General features: G+C 42.5%; 1 protein-coding gene across 1 annotated transcript in view; it reads right to left on the bottom strand.

The window, feature by feature from the left end:
* Positions 1-14,826, bottom strand: part of adamtsl1 (ADAMTS like 1) — a 77,938-nt gene that overhangs the window by 37,402 nt on the left and 25,710 nt on the right. Inside the window, exon 2 of the mRNA XM_022758833.1 lies at positions 5,400-5,516. Within this exon, the coding sequence (XP_022614554.1) occupies positions 5,400-5,516 (117 nt within the window). The remainder of the gene's footprint in view (positions 1-5,399; positions 5,517-14,826) is intronic.

The following is a 14,826-nucleotide window of genomic DNA, read 5'->3' as shown; positions in this document are numbered from 1 at the left end:
TGTGCAAGACCGTTGCCCTTTCCACCTGGCGCAACATGCAAAACACAGCTGCCAAGTTAGCGTGCAGCTGAGCGATGGGCCTCTCTCTCTCTGGGAACTGCCGCTGCCTCGGCCACTGAGTGCTCCCCCTGCTTGCCACCCCGGCTGGCCCTTGGCCCCACTCGCCCAACCCCAATTACTCCGAACCCTGACACCCTGCCAGAAGGCAGAACCGTCTCGGCACTTGTTCACCCTGAAGGTTTTTAAAAAGAGTGGGGGAAAAAAAAAATGCCCCTGACTGTTGCTGCCTGAAGTGCAATTGAGCATGTAAAAACATTAAGGCCCGGATTGCTTGGCATGTGATGAAGTGAGAGAGGCAGAGGGCAGAGAGGAAGAGACGTCTAACAAAACATCCAACATCGAACAAAAAGATGAGAGGGAGAAAAAGGTGAGAAAATAAAACAACAGCGCGAGAGCACGAAAACCGTCATTCCATGAAACGTGTAAAGACAGGCAAAGTGGAAGTGTCCTCACACTGGGCCTCAGGTCATTACTGTAGAGTGGGGCTCTAATGACTGTCATTACCACCACTTAACTGTCACAACCCATAATATCCTTGCTGTTCTTGGTGTAGTTAACACAAAATGTGACCCAGAGCAGCAATCAGTGCATCCTGACCCTATTTCTTCTATATAAATAGCTTGTGTGGCCACGTCTTTACTTAGCGTAAACAGCTTTGTAGAAACAAAGTCATTACTCGAGACAGAGTAAGGTCTTGCAATGTTGATTCTACAACTGATCAAATGACCGGGTTGAATTCCATTTTCCTCAGCTACACAGAGCTTTTTAGCTTTTTTTCTTTTTTTAGCTTATTGTTTTGGTATTCCATTCTCAACAACATCATCTCCAGCTGCGTGAAAAGCTCCAACAAACCCTATGTACGCTGCCTGTTCAGCACCAAACAGAAGGAAACTTAGCACTTGCCTGGGGAACACAGTGGAACATTTAGCTACTAAATCTCTCGCAAGAATTGGCGGACACCAGACCAGAGCCAAAGGGAGACCAAATACTGCACTGCAGAGTCTTGAGGTGGCCTGAAACACGAGTCCGAATAAATGGTGCGACGTCTACAGGATGTGTGAACAGGCGACTGTTTGCCAAAAAAAATCTAAAGATGCAGCTTTAAATAAAAGCTAACATTTACTGTTTTTGTTTAGATTTACTCTATAGGTTTCATCTCTGTGACAAAGAAGTGAGATAAATATGTTTTCATGTCAACGATCATCTTTTGAGTAAAGTCTAATAACTTTTGTGATTTTGCAGATGGTCACAGTGTAAATTAGCATGTTTAAAGCTGATAGCATACATGGAATAGCTTACATGAAGTTACTGACGTCAGTCCTGCCTGTAGGAAACTTCACTATCACACAAATACAACTAGAAACTGACACATACAGACACACACACACACACACAGGCACACACTCACTCATCTGGTGAATGAAGGATCACCTTTCAGTAACCCACTTTAAAGTTGCCTGTTGACAGGATGATCATATTTGCCGTCTAGACGGCAGCTGACTGAGGAGACAAACCGTGTGGAGTGTCTCTCTCTTTCTACCTCCTCTCTCCTCTTTGTCCAAAGGCTGTTTCTTTCTCTTCCAGACCAAATCTCCATTTCACTGTCTAACAATGATTAGAAGTTTACAATACTTGCTCTCTGTCCTCCTGTCTTTCCCCTCGTTCTCTGTCAATCAGCCCCGAGGTTGAATAGTATAGCTGCCACCTGTGTGTCGCCTTTGGAACAGAAACTTCTCAAGAGATTGAGTTTCAAACTCCACTTTAACCATGTAACGTTTCAATTTTCCAGAGGTAAACAATTACAGACTAGCTCTCTCTCTCGCTGCAGTTGAATCTGATCATCTAATAAAACTTTTAACTAAGCGTTCATCACCATTTTAAAACATATTTTGCAGGTTGAGCATGAGTTACAGCGCTCTCTCTCTCTCTCTCTCTCTCTCTCTCTCTCTCTCTGCAGCAGATCAAACTAACATGCTGGAAAATTTCATTCATGGCCAAACAATGAGTGGGAATAGTTGTAGGTAGATTTATGAGCAGCTTTTCTGTTTATCTTCTCAGTCTTACTCATTCAGTCCTGTTACAGTGAAAAAAAAAAAAAAAAACTTTCTCAGACCCAGCGGCCAACATTTCAGCCATCAGACCCCCCGCACACTGTGATTCAGGAACTTCTCAGCCCAATAAACTTATTTAATATTTGTTTATAAATGCTGACATTGTTGAACCCCTACAGTACGCTTGCCATCGTATAATAAATATGGGTTAATTTAGAAAGGTATGTTAGACCTTAGCTGTTTTAGACAGCTCTATTCCATCGAAGGAGCTTGTGCTGAGGCTGCCAGGAAAAACACTTTCCTTTGGAGAGAACAATTCATCTGTGGCCCTCTTGGGGGACGGGGGAAAAGGGTGCTGGGGAGGTCATTCTTATTGCCCACCAACCGACCCTGGCACATGCTCATGAAGTTAAACAAGAGAAAGCGAATACACTTTGAGATCTGCGTCCTGGGTTGCTTGCTAATTAAGCTGCGCTTGTCTTGGCTTCGAGTCAAGCTTAATATTGAACCAAGATCCAACATAGAACAGTGCTACAGGCGCACAGAGACCGAAACCAGCTGAGCGCTGAAAGGAATCACAAGTGTGGCTCCTGGGAGTCTGTGGGCTCCTCATGTGAAGAGATGTTAGCATCATGCATGTAGCAGAGGACGGGAACACCATTCAGCTTTAGGAGTCTCTTTTTCTATCATTCACATAAATATGAGACAACACTTCCATCCAGTTTAACTGCTGGTAATTGTCTCCTGACCCTGATCATCCTGGCAAAAGTCATCCTAGATTCTGTCATCCATCTTCATCTCTCCTGCGTTGTCATGGCATCAGACTTCAAAGGTCAAATTGCAGCTTTCTTTTATGTTTCCAAGCAAACCGACAATTTGAAGGCTGAAATGAAGTGGTGTTAGTTAAAGCTAGACATCTAGGCTAATTAGCAAGTGCTTACAGGAACGGTTCTACATTTTGGGAAATATGCCGATTCATTTCCTTGCCGACGACAAGACTGATACCACCTCTCACGTCTCTGAATTAGGCATGGAACGAGAGCCAGGAGGTGATCAGTCCGGCTTGAAGACTGGAAGCAGGGGTTAACAGGCACTCTCCAAGGTTCCAACAACTCCAAAGAAAGCTTATTCGCTTTCTGCTGGAGAGTTAAATGAAAAGAACTCATATGTCATTAAATATAAAGCTACGGCCAGCAGTCGGTTATCTTAGCTCAGCACAAAGTCTGAAAATTGTTCAATCCATCCAAGAAAAAATAAATAAATAAATCACTGTTTTTCACTTGGAGTAATGTGCATTGGAGCTCTTACCCGAAATTCCTATAACATGTTGTCTTTCAGTTGTTAACAGAAACAGAAATATAAAAACGGCAATTAGCGATTTTAGAGGCAGTTACATGGCGCAACTACTGCCTGACAAACAGCAATCAATCCGTCTTCCAAGAGCGGCGTTTCCACTGGTTGCAACGACGAGACTACAGGAAGTAATTGTCACTGGCAAAGAAACTGCTACAGCACATAATGCTACATAAAAACACAACTTGTTGTTTTTAAATGGCTGAGAACAGATTAAACAAATCGTGCAATGTGTTGATTAGTGAGCTTTAAAAAAAGGTGTGAGGATAAACTCTCTCCTGGCTCTAGCTTCATATTCAACACTCCTCTCATCTTATTCTTGCAAAGGAAGCAAATAAGTGAATTTGTCCCAAAATGTTTAATTACTGGTTTGATTCATAGTAAAATGAGATGTTCTGTCACTACCAGTGCACCTTATTTGCACCTGTGTGTTGATGGCAAAAATCATGCAGCCAGAGTCATTCTAATGAAACCCATAAAGAGCAACTGAGGCTTTGATGGCATGAATATAGTGTGTGGGAGTGGATATATAAATAACCTTTCTGTAATGTCTGGTTTGAAAATCACTCAAAAACTAGCTGATGCAAATTCAAAAATTTGCTTGAGGTCAGAGCATCATAAATCACACTGCCGCATGGTTTCAATATGAAATCCAAATACTGTAGACATAACTATTTGTGGTTTCTAACTACAGTACTGTAAGCATGTATAACGGCATTTAAATTCTAACAGAGTTTTTATATGGTTTTTCCATAAAGTCTGCCTTTGGGATATAAAAGAGCAAGTAAAAAGTGACATAAAACCAAAAAATTATTTTCAAATATACATTATTTTATTATACTAAGTAGGGCAAAGTTAACATGAATTAGACCTAATAAGAAAAAAAAATATTGCTCTGAAAGAAGGTGTGTCCAGAATGATCTCTAATCCCCTCCTAAAACTGAAAATGACCTCTGCCCACCGCCACTGATCTGAAAGTCTACCCTGCACATGTGAATGTTTGCATAAGCCCTCTTGATCCCGCTTTAAAATCAAATGTCGAGTTCAAGCAGATCTGTTGTTTCAAAGGAAATGTCACAGTATTTGATCAGCATTCAGAGGGTGTTAAGGTCAAAGGGTGATTTACTCAAGCGTGAAAGCTTGTGAAAGGTCAAATACAGTATGTGGGTCAGTGCATATAAACCAGAGTACAGTCAGTTCAAATGCGCAATGCACTCAGAGCACGTACAAAAAATTAAAAAAAATGCTACAGTAAAATTCACCTCAGGCTAGCGATGATGTAATACTGCTCAAAAGCCTTTGATCAATTTGAACAGATTCCTCTAAAACTGCGCCACGACCAAACCCATCACAGAGGAATGAAGAGACGGGCGAGCATTTTTTGCGACAAAGGCGGCTCAACCCTCCCTCCCGCCCAATTAGATAAAATATCTGGGTGAGAGATCGGCTTAAAGAAACTGCTACGTCCAGCACTCGCGTCTCATCAAAAGGCGATGACAGAGTGGGAGTAATGTGATGCAAAAAAACCCTCCCCACCCTGGAACGTGCAACATGTGCGTGTGTGCGTTACCATGAGTGTTAAGTGTCTGTGTGTTTGCATGTGCTGCCCTGTTTCACATCAAGCTACGTCAGCCCAGTCAGATTACACCTCCACTCCCAATGTCCCACAACCATCATTCACTTGTATTAATTACTAAGGTGTAATAGGGCTGATTTTTCACTCCTCTGGTGTGGCGGGTTATGTAAAGACACTGCGATAGATTTATTGGCTGATTTAGTTTTATCTGACATTTCAATTTATTTTCTATGCAAGTTATAAAAAGAGAAAGAAAGTTGGAACACGAGGTTTATGTTTGAAATTACAACACAGACTGGGGGAATTCACCATTATGTCAGTACAGTAAGTGCAGTGTGTTTTTCTGACCAGGCACTTACCGGGTCTTCTGCTTTCTGGCTGCTGTCATGGAGAGGCTCTTCAGGGAGGTGGTCTCGTCGAATCAGAGTGAATTCTCTAATGAACACTGCATCCCCGTCACTGGCCCACACGGCGACCTGAAAAATTAAGGCACAAGTGTCCTGTAAGTCCAGACAATCACACAGCAACTCGCCAGAGGTTTGGAGGTGTGAACTCTCTCCAGAGCTCTCATTTTTCATTCCTTGCACAAATACCTTTGCCGTTTTTCATGTGGACATGAAGCAAAAAAAAAAAGAGCACAGTCATGTTTGAAATCTCGTCATTAGAAAAGTTTGGTTTAAAAGAAGTATTTAAGTCATAAGAGGTGGGAATAATTACACATGGTTGAATTGGGACATTGTTTAATTGCATGGGAAGTGAATATGGATTCTTTTGTATGGGGCTACATAAAAAGACAAAAAGGAACCAGATACACTATACCAGAGCCCAGTGATGCAACGACCTCTTTGTTATTCATACCATAGTGTTTCCACCAGACCATGCTATTTCACCACTCTGCTCTGGAGCAACAGTGATGGTGGGAAATGTAAGTAAACTGTAGTAAAACTCCTGTTTCTGTTTGCAATCATTCCCTAAACACCGAGTGTTTTTTTTGGGGTTTTTTTTTTTTTTGGTTTGTGCTCTTCAACTGCACATCCCTCCTGATGAGGGGAATCATTGCGGGCTCTGGAGGAATTCAGAGCACACAAGAGATCTGATATCAGAAGACGTAGTAACCCACCTCTTCGTGGAGATGGATAGGGGGTGAGGGGTATCTTGGATAGGGCCCATTAGCAGCACAGCAGGGCCCGCATTCTCGAGGATGCACAAATTCACAGAGCAGGGGCCCTCAGCTGCTCTCCGTGGGTCATAAACACCCTGTAACGACCCAGGTCAACTGCCTGCCTCCTGGGCTTGTGCCAAGGCAGCGCAAAGCAGAGCAGGGGATGTGGGTTTGAGGTACTTGAGGTTCTTCGCAATGCTAGGGGCTTGAAATCTTAGGGTTGGAGGGGGGGGGGGGGTGCTGCTAAGCAACTGCAGCAAAACTTACACCACCTTTCTGTGGGAAAGACCCACAGAGTGGACTCTTAAATAAGACAAATCAAATCTGGTCTAAAGCCCCACACTCAGCACTGCTTAGCCGCAGTCACTTATGCTGTGGAGGCATCTGTAACAACACATAAGTCACTGCTGTAAAATGTGGGCAAAAGCCTCCTCGGATGACCGAGATCATGATGTACAGGAACATTTCTGTTGGGTATGGATCTGCAGATGTTGCAGCTGTTGGGCCACATATAACGTTTTGATTTATTAAGATGAATGAAAGATAAAAATTTAGCATTGGACCATTTATAATTAGGCACCTGAAATGTGGCTGTTTTAGGGTTGAGGGTGGGGGGTGGGGGGTCATTCAGAAATTAGATGAATGGGTATGAAAACTCTTTATATACCTGTTAGAAACTGGTGAAATACACGATGGGAAATTTAATACAGCACGTTTCTCAGATTGTCTCAACAGTTTAGAGAGCTCCAAACTACAGTATATACCCCAGACACTTTAATGCATTTAGTATGAGAAACCGAATAAGTGATATGAGAAAGTTTTATGTTTTATCAAAATACAGCCTACTATTGGATGTCTGAATACAACATGATATCTCCGCTGACAGTGTTGCGCTGAAGCATGTCCTCTCTGCCACCGATGCTGAAAATGAAAATGTTGCAAAACCACAAGCCAGGGGTAAAGCAAACATAAGTCAAGCATATGAACATTAAGAGAAGCTTTGCTGATGTGTGTGTGTGTGTGTGTGTGTGTGTCAGCTAGGATGTACTGGAAACCACTTAAGTGACCAGATGTCCTTGCTCAAGGCTAAATGGAGGCCCGGTTGAGATGAACACACCGATCGTGTCTTTCTCAAGAGATCTCTTTCCCCAGTCCTCAGAAATTATTTTCTCACACACTTTTAGTGTCTTAACACCAGACAAATCTGGCAACCATTTCCTTGTCATTTTGGAGTCTGCATCCATCCTCCTTTGAGACGTGGGATATGCTGGAACCAGACTGAGCTACAGGCAAATGGTTCATGACAGCTAAACTCTCCCTTGCTGGAGTCTTAAAAGGGGGATCTATCAAACTTGTTTCCCTAAGAAAACAAACCGAGTGTTCAGTGCCAGTGTCAAGCATCCTGCACAACCATACTGGCCTAAACCATTAGGAACTACCAGGGGACTTGATGTTTCCAAAGAGAGCTGAAGTACTGGGTCATGCTATCATGTAAGGAAAGATTTCATTCACTGGTAAGGCACAGGAGACCAGAATTTGTGTCCTCTGTCCCTCATGTTGTGACATTTGGGCACCAAAACACTCACAGTTAAGGGAAAGATGGTGAGAAAGTAAACATATCCTGTGTCAGCATTTAACCAGAACTATGATCTTTCCCCAACTTTAAAGCCGTTCTCATTAGCCTCCATTAGCAGTGCGGCTCTGGTCAGTCCACCACTTTGGTCCAGACTTAAATATCTCAGCAACTTCATGGATTGCCATGAAATTTAACGCAGACATTCAACGTCCACCAACGATGAATCTTATGACTTCAGTGATCCAATGCACTTGAAATGTTTAATTTAGTGCCAATTAGAAAATTTGAATATGCCAACATGTTAAATTAACATGGTGGACATGGTAAACATTATGCCCGCTAAACAACAGCATGCTAGCCACTAGCAAGTAAACATTGAGTGTTTGGCTGCTAAAGATTTTCCTCAGACGTTGGTGGAGAGCAAAATAAAGGCAAAAGGACGGTGATCATTCGTCAGGTGGCCAGAAACACATGAACACTAATGCTACTCACTCTCTGCTGGACATGTAAATAGGCTACTGTTAGCTTCCTGTAGCCAGAACAGCTTAATAAGGGGATAATAAGCCCTTTGTTGTGTTTATAGTTTGTTGCTCTACCACCAAGTTACCAAATGATGTAATAAATCTAGGTTTAATAAAGTGCTTTGAATTGTCTAAACATATGTAATATTAATCATGGTTTCGCTGCCAAGAGCAGATATTGTAGGAAAAAAAAAATATATTGACAGCAAGCAGTTTGCAGGTATACAGTACAGTGTGTTTAATACAAATGCTCAGTGTTCAAAAAAAGTGGAATTATACTTTTGAGTGTAACATGGTTGGTATTTTTATGAATTATAGGTAAAAGGTGGGAGCCCCCTTTCAATGCACTACATACAGTCTTTTTCCTCTATAGGATATAATGAGTGCAGGAGAATTTGTACAAGCATGTACTCACTCGGGCATTGTTTAAGCTAATTTGAAAAGAACATGACAGGGGTTAAGAAAACACACACTCCTGGTTTTGTAGGGGTGCGAGTGATTGAAAGAACCGACTCCAGCGGGCATCCCCGATCTCCAGAACTATACATGTGGTGCTTAAATCCAGTGTTTAGTGAGTGTGTATGTGTGCGTCAATGTGACAAAGGACAAAGGTGAAAGTAAAACAGGGAACGAGGCCGGCGATTCATTAACCTCCAAGGCGGGTTGGATTTCAAAGAGCACGTCTCAGCCGGGGAAGAGGAGAGGAAGTGAACTCGGGGGCAACTCGGGTCTTCAAAAGCGCATAATCAACAGTAATAACATCCAACCTGATATCATAATTGAGCTTTCCTATAACGCGGTGCCAGCTTCCACTGTTTGGGTGGAAACTGTGAAAAGTGAGTGACTTTTACCATGCTACACTAGGCCAAAACCCAGACGTGTGTTTTGCGCACTGCTGCCTTTGATTAATAAGATTCCGTCCAATGTTTAGATAAGGACACCCTTTTTTTTTTTTTCAAGACGGGCTCCTGTCTGAATGAAACCTAAGAGGAAAAGATATTTTTTGCTAATCCACTTTCAAGGGGATTTATGTGAGCTTTCACTTAACACATTTTGAAGGAGGAAACATTGTGGCCTTCTTTTCCTCCGCTCCTCTTTCACAAGCTAGGAAAAAAGGGCACACTCTTTCTCATCCAAGGAAATTTGGATATATCCGTCACAGGCCCCCCACACATCGATCCGTTAGTGGATTTTTCCGCTCACCATGAAGGAACTGTGGGATAATGATGCGCTTAGTTTAATATTTGCTCATTACAAAGGCCTCGGCCACTTGAGGATTTTTGGACTGATAAAAGGTAAAAAGTCATACAGGCCATGACAGGGTCTTGGCTCCCCTCAAGCAATAAGACACCCATCAGTTTAAAAAAAAAAAAAAAAAGTAGAAAACACTCCTGGTTACAATTTTCACTTTAGACATTCACACAGGATACCTGCGAAGCAACAGTTCATGACTAAGCTCTCAGGGAAACTAAATAAAACCGAAACACCACTTTCATCACATTCTCTGATTCCTGATGGATTATTTAGTTACCTTAATGTTCTTCCTCTGAAAGCCTTTGAAGATGTACTTTCTCTGCCAGATTTCTCTCAACTTGATTTACTGATCTCTGTCTCCCAAGAGCAGTCTGTCCTTGCGAGCATGAAGAGACGAGTGGCAAGGAGCTCAACTTGTCTCCATCGCTGCCCTCGTCAGCTCCCACCACTTCTCCCCCTTAAATGGCTCAAGGAATGAGAAGCCTCGGGGATGGGGGGGGGGGGATGTCTACCTTTGATAAGTGAACAATTTTCCTGGCACTGTCATCACATCCCTTTGTGTTTACGCTCTGTTACTCCCATGTTTTAATGTCTCATAATGATGCGTGGCACTTTCCAAATGATGCATGAGCTCTTCTCTGACACGGCCTTTTTAAAGTCCTCATGAAACAGCGTGGCACATGTCGAGTGCATAAACCGGATGGAGGAGAAAGGTTCAACTGATGGCTAATCTTAGCGTGCTAGCATCACGTGGGAGGGGACTGAATTCATCACAGGTGGACTCCGATAACGGTGTGGAAACATCTCAAAGGTGATCGAGAGAAATGGAGAAGGCACCTGAACTAATATTCAAGTAGCAAAGGGTCTGAATACTTATCCATGTGATATTTCAGTTTTTCCTTTTTTATTAAATTTGCAGCGACTTCTAAAATTCTGTTTTCGCTTTGTCACTAGGGTCCTGAGTGTAAATTGATGGGGGACAAATGAATTTAAACAGTTGTAGCATAGCACTGCCACATACTAGTGTTGCTCCATATCTGCTGGATGTGTAAATTAGCAACTAACACTGACTTATGAGATAAACCAGTGTTGTGTCAAACATTACATCTGATATAATGCTAAGAATAAAATCTATTTACACTTCACTTCATCCATCCATCTGTACTCTACACCAATTATCTTGTGTAGGGTCAGAAGGGGCTGGAGCCCATCTCACTTCCCACTCACTTTCACACTCATGGGAAAGTTAGAGTCGCACGTTCACCTTGGCGGCAGAAGCAGAGAACCTGATCTTTCACGGTGTCTCGCTTTGTAAAGGGGAAACAAACACCATACTTCATAATGCTTAGCGTCTCCTGGCCTCTTGGGTGCAACAGTGAGGCCAAGAAATTACTCTGTCTTCAGTCACTCCGATTCTTCACTTTGCATATGATTCCAAAAAAGGTCACCTATTTAATCAGAACTGCTTTATATGGCTTATACAAGGAAGGAGGAGAAAGAAAATCATTTATAGTACAGTCTTTATGAGGAAAATAGCTGCACGGCCATATACTGATGTGTTGGGTGCATAAAGCTCCAATATGGTCGTCACTGATAGAAGAACAGACGTCAGAAGGATGGTGTGCTTCTATTGGACCCTAGCACAGCTGTTTATAAACTTGAAACAGACAGGATAAGAACGCCGATGGCGTCAGTAGACGCAATAAACACAAGACTTTGACCGCTGAGCACTTAGCTTGCAGCGACGCAGTTTCTTCACTCCGCTCCAGACACCGTATGACTGCAGGCTGCACAGTCCTGTTTAAACAACAGACACAAGCAAGAGCGCAATCGGATGCGAGGGGTTTACTTCTGTTCGTTGAAAGCCATGGCAGTGGAATCGACCACTTCACCTGAACATCACAGCCACCCGTCTGTCCGGTGCAGGCGCAGACATGATGAAGAGGTGCAAAAATATCAAAGTGTGAGGAAGAGGAGCTCCAAAGACTGGTACCCTCCAGAGATGGCACTCGTGAGGAGGAGTCTGCACATCAGGAGGATGATAAAGGGCAAAAATACTCAATGGACTGGTCATGGAGACAGACTTGACACCTGCCAGGAAGTTGGGGGCGACATACAGCACATGGAGAATGTATTTGACTGTTGATCTTCATGTTAGCAAATGAGAAGAAAGAGGTGAGAGCTACAATTCATTCATTCATTCATTCATTCATTCATCGTTTTTCTTTCAAAATAAAGAAAAACAAAAAAAAAAAAGATGAAGCTTTACTGGTGCTTAAATGTTTACACATGAAGCACAAAACACTGTGTTTAACCCTAAGAACACTTAAGAAAGTTATGTTATTGTTATGTAATGTGCATTTCAAAGAATAAAAAAAGGCTTTCAGAAAATTCCCCTTTTGCAAATCTGAAAAGTTACTGACAAGTAGAGGAGGTGTTGGTGACGCAGGTTGTGATGCAAGGGTCCATTACTATTCTATCAGAGCAAAACAGAAAAAATTTCACACCACCACTGTTATCGATGCTGGGATAGTAAAAGTCTCTCAAAGACGCAAACAAGTCACACCTCAGACGTAAGCCAGGGTGCCTGACTGATCTAAGCGGGTGAGTAACCTACATCCGGGTTACTCGCCCAGGACTGTTACTCATGGCTAGACTTCAGCCTGCAATATGACATCACTTAGCAAAATGCAGAAACACTAACTAGACAACTAGATGTATTAGTTCTGAGTGTTTAGGCTTTCCTGTTTTTATCTTCCTTTAGGTGTTCGTCATCTGACGGAAAAGAAGTCAGCAATACATCGACACCTCACAGACTCAACTGTTACTGGCTGCCATTACAACTGCCACTGTGACTGCTGGTTACAACAACAGTAAACATGGACATGGAATATGACATTTCCGACATAAAGTGGACTTTGTAAATATCTAATATAGCTTTTTATACACAGTATTTAATAAATATATTTTATGTATTCCTGAATCATGTTATTATTAATGTGATCCTTTTCAGTGACATTCATTTATGATGCTGAAAAGGCATAAGGACCAAACAGGGTTTATTTTTGAATCCCTAAATATTAAAAGAAATACTTTGGCATTTTGGGAAATACGCTTTTCCTTTCTTCAGAAAGTTAGAGGAGGAGATGGATGCTACTCTCCTGTCTGCACTAGATGCAGAGCTGAGGCCAGGATGCAGTTAGCCTAGCACAAAGACTGGAAACACAGGGAAACAGCTGGACTGGTTCACTCCAAAGCTCAGAGGTAAATCTACCTGCACCTTTAAACCTCACTAATTAAAGTTTGTTAAATCTAAACACACACAGAAATGTATTAGTGGTTTTTAAGTCTTTATTCTAAACTAAGATAAAATCGCTGCCAGGTTACAGCTTCATATTTAAAGTACAGACATCAGAGTATCAGTCTTCTTGTGCCACTACAGACAAGAAAGCAAATAAGCATAAAAGCAAAGGTTTATTTTCTTTTATTTGCTCCCTGATTGAATAGAGTAGCTCTTGATTATTGTGTTCTTCACCCTCAGTTACAGAGAAGGAGCAAAATAGATTGTCACAGACACAGTCCCCCCAGTATTATACAGCAGTTCTTTTCAGTGTTTTAACGCCCACTAACTGTGTCCCATGGTTTCTCTGTATAAGGCAACAGGATAACTCATCTGAAGAAGTCGTCATTGATCATTTTATACCATAGTTGTCACCATCCATTTTCCTTCAGCTATTCACTGGTTTTTGCGAGAATGGCTCCTAACCACAAAAATATCAGCCTGCAATACAAACAGAGACTAAACCCTGTAATGCTCACACCGGCTGTGCCCTTACAATAAATCACGGCTCCTCACTCCCCAGCTGACCACAAGCTGACTGCAACTTGAGCGCTTGACCAGTCTAGAGCGTGCAATATTAGCAGGTAGCATATTTTCTGCTAAGTAGACAGGTTAGTCCACCTGCTGACCGTGTGTGAGGTCACGCGGGCTCATGGAGTCATCATGGAGTTTCTACTTTAGTAGAAATGCGGGGGGGACACCTCAATGCAAAACTTCTCCCAACTTACAGTCCAAAACAGATGGAGCAATGAAATCCACTGCGCCGTTGTATCCCATTAGCCAGCAGGGAGACGTCTCAATTCAAAAATAGCTTCACCACTAACATTAATCTCTGCAACAGACGTCATGTGGTTTTTTTCCACTCAGGTAACGACTGCTATTATATTTAATGTGGAGGTTTTTAATGAGGCTCTCAGAAGAGTTCTGACAGCTCGGCAAACAGCATGGAGCTCTGTGACAATGCCAGCACCGGAACATACTGTTCGACCACAAAATCACAGTCTTTTTTTTTTTTTTTTTTTTCTTAATACAATACATATTGTACAGCCAGAGTACTGATGATTCTCCTTCAGCGGTAGTTGAATGGAAAGTCGGTGGGGTCCCTCTGCAGTGTGGGAGCACCACGGTGAAGGTGTTGATTTGATAGAGAAAATAATATGATGACAAAGACCCTTTTTGGTCTCTTTGGAGCTGGTGAAAGAAAACACACAAACAAAGCAGCTGTGCAGATAATGTAATTCTGATTTAGTGGTTACAGGCTTCCTTGGGGAACTGGACAGCACCATATAAAATACTCAAGCTACTTGGAGGAACATGAGCAATTTGAAAAATAATGCTTGACTGACAGATATACGCATTAGACAGACGGACACTATTAAAGTAACTGTTCAGTTCCTTTCAGCTCATGGTTTTGGTTTTTGGGCCGAGCACACAACACTTTTGGTTCAGTCCCAGAGCTCTTATCAAACGTTTTGCAGCGACAGGAGGCAGCTGTTTGCTAACACGTCCACAATATCTATAAAATAAGGCCATAATAGGTCAAATGTGTGTGTGACGATTGACTTGTTGAGGAGTTCTGTCCCTAACTGGGCAGAGAAAAAAAAAATGGATGCAGATTTAAATAAAGACTATGCACTGCCTGCCTGCCACCCAGCTTACATAGCATCCGACCCGGATTCCTATCTCTACAAGCGGTGGGCCCGCAGGGTGGAGGGCTTGTGCCATGAGCAGGTCTGACCCTGGTTTGGCCCGACTCTGGATAAGCACCAGAAAATGGACAGATGGACGGATGACTGACTGACTACTGCTGCTCCTCTTGTGTCAAAACAAGAGGGCCGCTGAAAGACACAGCAAAGTGCAATGACAAGAGTCTGAGTAGGGAGTGACCCTCCTGACCCTTTGGGTATTACAGTATATACCAGCTGCAGGAAAC

The sequence above is a fragment of the Seriola dumerili genome, unplaced genomic scaffold, assembly GCF_002260705.1.
Source record: "Seriola dumerili isolate Sdu_G_001 unplaced genomic scaffold, Sdu_1.0 BDQW01000309.1, whole genome shotgun sequence".
Taxonomy (NCBI): Eukaryota; Metazoa; Chordata; class Actinopteri; order Carangiformes; family Carangidae; genus Seriola; species Seriola dumerili.
Note: the sequence above shows the minus strand (reverse complement) of the source record. Positions and strands in the feature narration are given on the sequence as shown.